The 12,257-nt window shown below is 40.8% G+C and overlaps 1 protein-coding gene across 2 annotated transcripts; it reads left to right on the top strand.

The window, feature by feature from the left end:
• Positions 1–11: 11 nt before the first annotated feature.
• LOC109272758 (cytochrome c oxidase assembly protein COX15 homolog) lies at positions 12–12,257 on the top strand. 2 transcript variants are annotated; one of them, XM_019459113.2, is made up of 9 exons: positions 12–218; positions 1,460–1,650; positions 3,341–3,463; positions 3,751–3,937; positions 5,732–5,899; positions 7,393–7,474; positions 8,805–8,959; positions 10,695–10,808; positions 11,774–12,257. In XM_019459113.2, exons 1-9 carry the CDS (start codon positions 129–131, stop codon positions 11,903–11,905), a joined length of 1,242 nt encoding a protein of 413 aa, XP_019314658.1. In that variant the 5' UTR covers positions 12–128; the 3' UTR covers positions 11,906–12,257. The 2 variants fall into 2 exon arrangements, with proteins under 2 accessions (XP_019314658.1, XP_019314659.1); XM_019459114.2 differs by lacking the exon at positions 1,460–1,650 and having other exon boundaries at positions 104–218.

Genomic DNA, 12,257 nt, shown 5'->3' with positions numbered 1-12,257 from the left:
TCGCCCCTGTCTTCTGAGAAGGAGGGGCTCGCGCTGCATGACCCGGAAATGTTTCTCCATTCGGCGGCGGTGAAAGGAGACCACAGAGTGCGGGGTTGTGGAGGTGGCTTCCTTACACTGTCTTCAGTATGCAGCGATTACTCTTTCCGCGCCTGAAGGCCTTGATGGGGAGCCCGTGCCTCTGGCTCCTGGGTCCTAGGGCGGCGCCTAGAACGCAGGTACTGCACCGCAGCCGACTCAATCGCGGAATCGGACATGGGGCGAAAGAGTCAGGAAAAAAATAATAGATAATTCGACATCACATTGACGTAGTTCCGTAGAATTCACAACGCATTTCTTTGTGCCCAAAGTCCCTGAGTTAAAGATCTGGACTTGCCACTTACTGGCTGTGTGATATCAGCCAAGTTAGGTAACCTTTCTGTCCCTTAGTTTCTTCGGCTGTAAAATGGGAATTGCAATACCTACTTCATAAGTTTCTGGGGAGGATTGAATAATTTCCTATACAGCAAGCGCTTAGCACATAGTAAAAGCCCAGTAATTTTTACCTGTATATTTGAGGTTTGCTAAAAGCCCTCAGGTAGTCAGGTGTGGAACTATAATCCCATTCTACAGAGAAGGAAATTGAGGCTTAATTTAAATTGTCTAAAGTTAGGAAACAGAACACGAACCTTTGGACTCAGGGACAGAATCAGAAGAGGGTGTGTATTTGCTCAACAAATAATTATTGAGTGATTATTATGTGTTAGGAAAGATAAATACCAAAAGTCTCCCACTCTAGAGGAAGGCACAGTTAATTCGCTTGTAATTCATTTGTCAAATCTTTATTAAGATCTTGTTATGTAAGGGAATGTGTTAGAAATGAAATTTGCAGGAGGGAAAGCACCAGACGGACCAGATACTGCTGTCCCACACTCCTAGCTTAGTGGTTGGTAGAGACAAATGAACCTGAAGTACATTGCAATGTGTTAAGGGCTGAGATAGTGGAGGTACAGTGTAGTGTGAGAACGACTTGTTGCAGACCTGGCAGAGTCTAGGAACACTTCCCAGAGGAGGTGACAACTAAACTAAGATCTATAGTCGATGTTACCAATCAGACAACAAGGAGCGTCCCAGTCAGAGAAGTCATGTTTAAATTCCCACAGGAGAAAGAAAATCCATACTTAGGTGTGGAGTTAAGTCTGGGGGAAGCATGCTGAGACTAGAAGGTTCATGTGGTATGGGGATGGATTGGAGTGAGGCAAGACTAGAGGCAGGAAAACCAGGTGCGGGGTGGCGGGGGGTGAAGGGGGATGTGGATGCAGTGACTTGGATAGGAGATGATGATTTACTAGGGCAGAAGCGGTGGAGATGTGACTGTACAGGGTACTCCACTCTAGACAGAGTGGGATTGTGTATGAGAGTAGTGGACTGAGGCCTTTCCCTCTGTCTCCAGTTGTAATTTGTCTGTCTTGATCCTTAGTGTGGTTGCAGCTGTGGGATCAGGCACCTCTTAAGGCCAGGGCAATACAGCACCATCTCTGAAGTAGCTTTGCAGTCTGGAAGGGGTACAGTGTCCCTTCCCTCAAAAGCTGCTGAGCGGGTGGTGGGCCGATGGCTCCTGGTCTGCAGTGGAACAGTGGCTGGAGCAGTTATTCTTGGTGGAATGACTAGGTGAGTAATTTGCTCAGAGCGAGAGTCAGCTATTTGGGTCATCAGTAGAAACATGGAATGACTAAGGGGGAAGAGTCCTTAGGAATCATCTAGTCTAGCTCCCTCATTTTATATATGTAGAGGGACATGTCGGATGACTTGCCCTGCTATAGAACAATCTAGAGTTTTATTATTAGGAGCCCTTCATAAAGACTTGTTTAGGTCTTAACTGTTCGATATGCATTGTTTTTATGTATTTTCCCTCTACACACAGTTTTCAAATTTGTCTCAAAATTTTTTTGTATAGTTTGTTTGAATTAAATCCACATAAGTTCCATATATCACAATTGATTCATATGCCTCTTAGGTCTCTTTAAATCTATAAAGAGATTTTATAGATTTAGATTCTTCTCCCTTCCTCCCCCATTCTTTGTAGTTTTGTTTTTTTTTTGTTTGTTTGTTTGTTTGTTTGCTATTAAAGAAACCCAACTGATTTGTCATACGGAGTTTCCCACAGTCTGGATTTTGCTGATTGCATACTTGTGGTGGTGTTTAACATGTTCCCTTATCCCCTGTATTTCCTGTAAATGGGTTGTTGCTTGATCAGATTCAGGATGGGAGCAGGGGGCAAAATCCTTCATAGGGGATTACAACATTCATAAATATCTGGTGTCCATTAGAGATACCAAAAGCCATTGATTATCATTGCCTAGATCCATGATTTCATTACAGTTGCAAAATTCTAATAATTTATTAGCTCAACTCTAAAGAGGAACTTTCATCAACAGTTTGGTTATCCTAAGGTACTGTTTGTACAGTTTGTATGGGAAAGGCAGGATAAATAATTTCCCTTTATTTACCAATTCTGAAAATAATAAATTGGTTCCCAAGCATCCTCCAAAGGTGATCAATAAAGTTTTTAGTTTTTTACGTATTATGAGCTCATCAGTTTAAATGTGTTTGATGTTTCAATCCATTGCTTTGATGGTGTGCTCAGATTGTTCCATCTTTAGTCAATGGGAGCCTCTTCAAATTGTCTCCAGGGTTGTTTTTTTTTTGTTGTTTTTTTTTTTGACAGGGTACTAGTAACCTTTAATTCTTTGCTTTCTGGATATGATGTTCCAGGTTCATCTTCTACATTTCTTGCCTCTGACCTAAAATCAGCCTTTTACCTTAGGAATCCTTGCTCCTTTTGGTGAAAATACCTTCTGGTGTTAATACAGTATGCGTTGCTCAGATTTCCTCCGCATTCCCTGTACCCTTATTTCAAAATATCATATGTTGTATAGGCCGTTATGGGAAACTGCAACACATTTGAATTTTATTAGCTTTAAATTCACTCAAGAATCTAAACTGTTTTATATCTAACAAATCTCTTTTCCCTGTGTAAATAATGTCTCATATCCATGTAGGGCACATTTCTTGGGTGTAAGGGTTGATATTACCTGTTAAGGAATGTTAGTGAAAGAAAGAGGTAAAGAGAGTTGAATGAAAGGATTGAGAGAACAAGGAGTCAAGAAATGTGTACCTGATGGCAGCTGTTTCTGGTGAAATTTTAAGCAGTAAGAAGAAAGCAAGGTTTCAAAAAAGGATATAGTGAAATGTTGTGTTTAACTTTAGAGGGGTTAAGTTCAGATCCCCGTTTCTGTTAACTGTTCATTGCATGGGCACCCGTGCATGTGTGCACACACCATTTCTTTCCTATCTTAAGGTTGACAGAGTCTGGCCTCTCAATGGTAGACTGGAATTTAATAAAGGAGATGAAGCCACCTACACACCAAGAGGAATGGGAAGCAGAATTCCAAAAATACCAGCAATTTCCAGAATTTAAAATGTAAGTATTATAGAAAATCAGGTAAACGCCCCACTAGGCCTTCTCAATCTTTTGCGTATTTCAGCACTTCAGAATGGTTAGATTCCATTATTGATATTTGCTCCAGTTATATTTAGTGAGCTTTCTACTCTAAACCTCCAGTTCCAGAGTGATCCTGGGGTCACGGATGAGGAAGAAGGCAGACCTTTCATTTCAAGCTTCAAAACTGAGAATGCTTCTGCATTCTCTTGGTAAATAACAATCAGATGGATGTTTCCTCTTTCTTTTTTGACTTCCCTTCCTCCCAGCTTGAATCATGATATGACACTGGCCGAATTCAAGTTCATCTGGTACATGGAGTACTCACATCGAATGTGGGGTCGCCTTGTGGGCCTCACATACATCCTGCCTGCTGCCTATTTTTGGAGAAAGGGCTGGCTCAGCCGTGGCATGAAAGGACGTGTTCTTGCCCTGTGTGGGTTAGTCTGCTTCCAGGTGAGATTTATTCAAGTTTGGGAAACCAGAGATGCTTCCAGGAGCTTCCTGGTTGGTATTGTTTTTAAGGAAAGAATCTGAGTCTGTATTACAGAGTGGGTAAGAGGATGAATTTTAGTGTTACAAGCGTGGCCCAGCTCTGCCACTTAGTAGGGCAAGTTGTCTACCTTCGGTAGGCTATGCTTTCCTTACCTGTAAATAGGGATAATAATAGTGCCTACTGGTTAACTTGTGTGACTATTAAATGAGATAGATCATGCATATACAATACTTAGTTTAGTTCCTGGAATTAGTAAGCACTCAGTAAATATATTTTTGTGTCACAAGAGTTTCTTTCCTGTCATGGCTCTCTTCCTGGGTTCTTTTCTCCTCCCCTTTTCTCACTTGTCTGCTCTATGGCTTTTCTGTGCTAGAATGGCTAAAGAAGCAAATTTGAAAGCTCCCACAGTTAAGGGTTTGGTGAGACTGAGACTGAGAGCCACGAAAAGGAATATGAGAGAAGGTACTTACGAGTATTTGGGTCATGATTCTACGCCCTCAGAGAGAGTCTTAGAGCTCAAAGGAACATCAGAATTTGATCAGGAAGAAGCTAATTGGTTAATTTGACTCTGAAGTAGTAAGAATATGAACCAATTAGAAGGAATTAAAGAGGGAGATGGAAGAGACAAAATAGAGGCAATAGAAACAGGTAAAGAGACATTAGTAAATGTCCCTAAGACCTAGGGAAGGGTTGGTAAAACAAAATGAAAGTTTATTTTAGAATGAAAAAAAAAAACCCCACTAAAGATCAACTCCAAGGGCGGTAGAAATTTGAAGATGCCACATGGGGTTATGGGAAGAAGAAAGTGGGGCTGGCAAATCACACTTTACACTCCTTTGTCTTCCAATGTCCTATGCAGATGAAATCAAGATAATTAGACCATCCAGGGTCATCACTAAGGATAAAGACATGCCCCAGAAGATTTCCTGAGGAGAGCTATGTAGAAGAGGTGGGAGAATCCCACCTCTTGACATGCTTCTATTGACTTGGGAGAGTGGGGGTGAAAGGGCTATATCTTATCTGATAGAAATGAAACTGACAGTTGTTTGGTTAATTGAAAAAGTTAAGCAGAGAATCAGAATAATACATACCTTGCATTTTTAAGCTTAAGCCTGTACTTTGATTACTTTTTTTTTTTTTAAATGAAGAGCTAAGACCTGTTCTTTAAAGTCCTCTGATTGGAATTTAACTTCAGATCTCTTGCATCCTCATAAACTATTATTTCATTTCATTTTCCTTAAAGAAGAGTGGGAACTTAGACATTTGCAAAGCAATCTGCTGGCAAAGCCTTACAAATTTTTTACTCCCCTCTACCCAAAACTTTTATAATTGTCTATTCCTACTAACTTGACAATGATTGTTATTAAGCAGTTATCTTTATCAAAGCTTTTCCAAAGCATATGATCTAGTTTGTATAGAAAAAACTCTCTTTTTATTCTTATATTTCACTGGTTTAAATAATATTAAATTATAGCAAGTATTTCTAAGGTTTTGCCCATAGATACACTTTTGTGTACTTTTCTGTATTTGGCTTATACTTGAATAAAATGTTAATCTAAGCAGTGGTTAAGTATTTGTGGTGCTATGTGTGAAAATGTGGATAGGTTACGACTCCTGGGATACTGGAGATATGTGAAGATATGGAAAGGAGAGGTCAGGGAGTACTGATAATTGATAACTCGCTTTCTCAGATAGTAAAGTTGAATAGACAGATCCAGCTGTGTGTTATTTGCCCCTTCTGTTTTTGGTTCTAGGGTCTGTTGGGATGGTATATGGTGAAAAGTGGATTAGAAGAAAAACCAGACTCCCATGACATCCCTCGGGTCAGTCAGTACCGCCTTGCTGCCCACCTGGGATCAGCCCTTGTTCTTTATTGTGCCAGCTTGTGGACTTCACTCTCACTGCTGCTCCCTCAGCACAAGGTAGAAGTCAGTCTATGCTGTTAGTACATCTACACAGATGCTGACAGGGTCACAGGAACAGAAATTCTGCTTCTTATGGGAAGTTACAAATCAAAATGCACACATTCCCTTAGTAACATCTACCGATTTACCAGAAATTAGATATAATCAAAGATGACAGAAGCATTGAACTTTGAGATTATAGAAAGCTTTGGAACTGCAAAGGAAAATGTGTCATTACTCTTTTGAGCTGGAACAACTCATTCAAAGGAAAATTAGTACAGGAGCTGAATATTCTGTTTGCACTGCCTGTTGGGAACAGTGAAAACATGAATTTTAGAAAAGGTAGGAAGGGGTTGCAACAAGAGCCTTACTTGTGACTCCCAGAGGGTTGGAGGAAGGCCAGAATGGAAGCTGTTTCTGAACCTTTGATGGTGTACAGGAGCCATGGGGGCTGTTTATTCTTTAGTTGGGGACCTATCATTCATCAAATCTGACAATATAGTGATCTTGTCTGAAATATTTTCTTTGTATGCTGATCAAAAGAAAATACTAGTTTTTCTAAAAATGACTATTATTTTTGGTATTAAAGTCATGGTTGGCCTGGATAACCTGTCCATGTAATGAAGTTTGAGATGACAAAGGACTTTTAGGTAGAATTATCCAGTAGGTACTTGGAATAAGTAGCCTCAATCCCAACAAGGAGAGGAGTTGTGGACTTGGCAGTCATCCCCACAGGGAAGCCAGATGGGGTCAAAACATTGGTGCAGTAGACAATCCACGTGCTTAGATTATAGAACTTTTCCATCATCACAGAAAGTTCCATTGGACAGTCCTACGTTATCTTTCTAATGATATCTCACTCTTCATGTACTAGATTATAGACCATTTAAGGACAGTAGTCTGACTTAACTCCTTAACTCCTTTGTATCTTTATGGTAACCTGTTTATAAAGTTCTTAATAAATATTTGTTGCTTCACTGATTAGTATCAGAAGTTGGCTACAGTAAAAATAAAATCAAATTTTTATATTAACAAAACACTAAATGGAAGAGTCTCTACTTTAGGCATTTTGATTCTGACTATATTTGTAAAACACTAAATATCATACATAAACAACATGAAAATCTAGTCCTCTATCTTAAGCCACATCATTTCAAACATGGTGAAGCATTTTTCCCTTGCAATGGGAAATGCAATGCAAATCATTATTGAACAGATATGTAATGAGTATTTACACACTGAGCACTGGGCTAGGATTACTTCACCAAGCAAGACAGACGTCAGTTCCTGCCTTCACAAAACTTACAGGATAGCAAGGAAGACATAGTAAATGTATAAACATCATAAAATATGATGCATATTTGAACAGAATATCTGCTGGGAATGCTCAACCTATTTAGGGAGTCAGAGAAAATGAGGCTTCAGACTGTCACTTGACTTTGGCCTTGGAGATCTTTGCTGCCTCTCGTGGTTCTTGCAGTACAGTTTATCTGAATGCTTTTCTTCTTTAGTTGCCTGAAACTCGTCAGCTTCTGTGGTTGAGGCGATGTGCTCATGGAACAGCAGGCCTAGTGTTCCTTACAGCTCTCTCAGGTAGGACTCTTCTCATCCAACGGGCTCTAGACAAACTCCAGGGGGGAGTTTGTCCTTTCCTCTTGCACCTTCCTATTTCCCTTTCACACCTGCCTCTCTCATACCCACCATCTTCACCCTCTGTTTTCTGTTCCTTCCTCCCTTCCAAAAACCCTGCTTTCCGGTCAGTTGAACAAAAATATTGAGGATTTATCTGGATCCAGACTGCCTAGGTTCGAATCCTGGCTTTACCACCTATGAATTCTGTGACCTTGGGCAAGCTGTATAACCTCTCTGGGCCTTAGTGACCTCATTTGTAAAATGAAGATGATGGTGTACTATAAGTAATAGATGTGAAGTGCTTAGAACAGTACCTGTCATGTAGCAACTATTTAAACTTAAATAATTAAAATTAAATAAAATCTAAAATTTAGTTCCTTAGTCACACTAGCCACATTTCAAGTGCTCAATAGCCACATGTGTCTAGCAACTATTTTGGATGGCAGATAGAGAATATTTCCATCATCACAGAAAGTTCTGTTGAGGAGCACTGCTGTAAATAAAACCATCAAACCAGTTCTTTGTGCCCCCTCTCCTTTTTGGTGGAAGAACATGAATTCTGACTTCATAAATGCTATTTATAAAAAAACAAGGTCTCTTTGATCATAAATAATGGATCAGTCATCTATTAATTCATGGATATTTTACATGTTTATCCAGGATTTAGTTTGTAAATTTTTTTTCACTTCTGTGTTCACTCAACCAACATTTTTTTGAGCACTTGGGGAAGACAGGCAATAAACAGTGAAAATATATGGCAGATGGTGTTCAGTGCTATGAAGAAAAAAATAAAGCAGGATAAGGGGATAGAGGTGAGGTTGGGGAAGTGCTGCCTTATATAGGATCATTGAGGGGATCTCTTTGATAAGGTGATATTGAGTGGAGACCTGAGGAAATGAAGGAGTATATTACGCAGGTATCTGGGGGAAAAGCATTTCCCGAATAGATCTGGTTCGTAGTGGGATAAGGAGGGCATCAAAATCACTAACAGGATGTTTCTATCGAATATGCCTTGTTCCAGAGCTTCTAGTTCTCTCCTTTAAGGGAGGCATGCCAGAATCTTGGGGTGGGAGCAGGTGAGGATGCAGTTTTGTGGGTTTGTTTTTTTTTTTAAATTCCCGTGGTGATTAGGATGTATATTCTCTGTTTAGAAACCCTTCTGTAGATCTTTTTGTTCTCTGATTATTCCTTTTTGTCTGTCTCTGGGATAATAAACTTTTTCTATGCCAAAACTAGTATTTGATCTCCTCTGTATCTCATTTTAATAAATACTATTTGCCTTGGAATATAGGGGCCTTTGTGGCAGGGCTGGATGCTGGGCTTGTTTACAATTCCTTCCCGAAGATGGGAGAATCTTGGATCCCAGAGGATCTCTTTACCTTCTCCCCCATCCTGAGGAATGTTTTTGAGAATCCCACCATGGTGCAGTTTGATCACCGGATTCTGGTAAGTCTGGCTGCTAGTTACTGGCTACTGAGCACAGGGAGCCTCTCACAGCCTTTGGGGTGTCTGACGCACTGATGGCAGCACTAAGAGAGGGTAGAACAGACTGGGCACTAGATTTCCTTTTCTTTTTGGGAGAAATTTAGCACCTGGTCTCTGATGTGATGTTTTTGTCCTAATTACCCACACCCTTTCCAGCCAAATTCTGGCTTTTGGGATACTGCCATCTTCTTAAAGTTGGAATATGCCTTTTGCCATCTGGCAAAGGATAACTTCCTTCAATCCTGCACACACATAGGAGAGTCATTTTAGTGGAAATGAGGCCAAGTAGAGAAGAGAGGGCAAAGATAGGCTGCTGAACATATAACTATCAGAGCTGAACCAAACTCCAGGGAGCTAAAATGTTTGTCATCTTATTTAAGCTGATATTTATTAAGGGCCTGCTATGAGTCATGTTAAGATTGGCTTGGTAGCTGGGCGTGATACGTTGGAGCCAGGAAAGACTGGCAGCAAGGAGGCCAGCAAGAAGCAGAGGTGCCATTGCAGTATTGCAGGTGAGAGTGGTGGGGCTCTAGGCTGTGTGGGGGAGCAGAACTTGAAGAGAACAGTGGATCACAAACAGGCTCTAAGGAGAAGATTGGCTGTAGTAATGATGGTAAAGAAGATCCCAAAGTTTATTCTGTGGCATGCTTAAAACACACCCAGAAATAGGACTACTGGAATGAGTGTTGGGCTGGAGATGAAGGATGTCATCAGACTGAGGTGTGCTGGGTATGAGGTGATTGGAGCACACCCAAAGACAGAGGTCCAGAGGACTCAGACCCCCAAGGGCAACACTGGCACTTGGGCCAGTTACCTTGTGTGGGCTCAGGCCTCTTTGCCAACATTTTGTAATAAGTAGAGTCTAGTTGAAATTGTCATCCTGGACAGCTCTGAAAAGGAAAAGTGAAATAGATGTAAAAAATGATAGACGAACATTCTCCTTGACATCATGGAGTGGGAAAGGAGACCCTATTGCCAATCCTTTACTGAAGTGCGGCAGGAAGGAAAATGATACTTTCACTTGTTTTTAGCACTAGCTGCCAGCACCACTATCTTCTCTACTCACAGCCCAGGAGAATAACCCTCATGTGCTGGGGTCAGACCCACTTTAAAAATACAGGATTAGTGGGGCACCTGGTTGGCCCAGTCGGTTGAGCATCCGACTGCGGCTCAGGTCATGATCTCATGGTTGATGGGTTTGAGCCCTGCATCAGGCTCTGTGCTGACAACTTGGAGCTGGGAGCCTGCTTTGGGTTCTGTGTCTCCCTTTCTCTCTGATCCTCCCCTGCTGATGCTCTCTCTCTCAAAAATAAACATTAAAAAAAAAAAAAGAAAAAAACCCCAGGATTCGAGAGGAGATAAAATTAGGCATAAGAATGCAAAGAATGACTTAAAAAGTGAGGGCTACCCCTGAGGGGCGCACCCGTGTTAGAATTTGGAAAGGATCACTGAGAAGAGAGTAAGAGTGTCTAGAGTGATAGGTGCCTTGGGGAACGTGAACATTTAAGTGGCAAGCAGAACATGGAGGAGACTGAGGAGTAATCACAGGTGGAGCCACAGGTCGTTCTCTGCCTGGTATAAGAAAGTGCTTAATGGTGACTCACTGGTTCTAGAGAAGATACATGTAAGATGAGCAGAAATCAGGAGGGTGGGACATTTCTTCCTGGCACTTGGTGAGATCCCTTCCTTTCTGCAGGGAATCACTTCAGTTACAGCCGTGACAGTGCTCTACTTCCTTTCCCGGAGAATTCCCCTTCCTCGAAGGACCAAAATGGCAGCAGTGACTCTGCTAGCTTTGGCATATACACAGGTATAAACCACTTCTTCTTGGTCTGAGGGATCTCCAAAACTAAGTTAAAAAAGGAAGGTGACAGGCTAGGAGAAAATGATTTCAATATTTGTAATAGACTAAAAGATTAATAACTGGAAAATAAAATGAGGATATGAGTATACATAGTTCTCATAAGAGGAACAATGAATGACCAATAAATATGAAAAGCTGTTTAGCCTCATTCATGATCCGAGAGAAGCATCATGGATCTGAGAGGAGCAAATTAAAACAATGCATGCCACTTTGTGCCTGTTAGATTGGAGAAAAAAAATTTTTTTAAGATTATCAGGTATTGGCATGGGCATAGGAAAATGGATACCTTCATATATTCTTGGTGAGAGCATGAGTTGGTATAGTTTTTTCCAGAGGGCAGTTTGGCATTATCTTTTAAAATGTTAAATGTATAATCTTTTGGTCCAGAAAAGTGACTTCTTAGTTCCTGCCCTAGAAATATTCCAGTGCACAAAGAGCTGTGTACAAAGAAACTCATGGTAAAGTTGCTGTGATAGTAAAAAGCTGGAAACAACCTAAATATACAAGTATGGCACACCCATACTGTGGAATACTGTGTAGCAGTTTAAAATAGTAAGATCTCAAGACGCATGTTAAGTGGAAAAAAGCAAGTAGCAGAACAATCCAATTTTTAAAAGTACAGGAGTATGTTTTTTCTGTAAACATCTATGAAAAAGTGTAAGTGTGTAGAAACTGATAAACTACCTTGGTGGGGGGAACTGGGCTAGGGTGAAGGATAATTAAAGAGAATATTAGGTTTATTTTGTTTGAATTTCCTTTGTTGTGAGTATATTTACTTGTGAAAATTCTTAAATATATATTTTTAGTGTTCTGATGGGAGAATGTGGAAATTTATGTATCTGGTTATCTATGCCCAGTCATTTGAAGTTGTGGCTCCTGCTTTTCTTACTGCATTCTTTCCTCTGTAACAGGTGGGCTTGGGCATTAGCACTCTGCTAATGTACGTTCCAACTCCTTTGGCTGCCACTCACCAGTCAGGCTCCCTGGCTCTGCTTAGTGTTGCCCTTTGGCTCATGAATGAACTCCGAAGAGTCCCAAAATAATTCCGAGGATCAGCTTCCTATGACTGAAAGTGCATTTGAGAGCTCATCAGAGAGCACAAGAACTTGGGAGTTTTCTAAAAGGATGTCCTTGGCATACCAAGTGGTTTCCAAACTGGTCAAGTTATTTAAAATTCTTTGCCTGTTTTGGGGTGTCTGGGTGACTTAGTAAAGCTCTGACTTCAGCTTGAGTCATGATCTCACGGTTTGTGGGTTCAAGCTCTGCACTGGGGTCTCTGCTGTCAGCGCAGAGCCCACTTTGGATCCTCTGTCTCCCTCTCTCTGCCCCTCCTCTGCTCACATGCATGTGTGCTCTCTCTCAAAAATAAATAAACATTAAAAAAGTAAAATTCTT

The sequence above is a fragment of the Panthera pardus genome, unplaced genomic scaffold (genome assembly GCF_024362965.1).
Source record: "Panthera pardus isolate Hobbes unplaced genomic scaffold, ASM2436296v1 HiC_scaffold_22, whole genome shotgun sequence".
Lineage (NCBI taxonomy): Eukaryota > Metazoa > Chordata > Mammalia > Carnivora > Felidae > Panthera > Panthera pardus.
The sequence above is the reverse complement of the archived record's forward strand: the minus strand, read 5'-3'. Positions and strand labels throughout refer to the sequence as shown.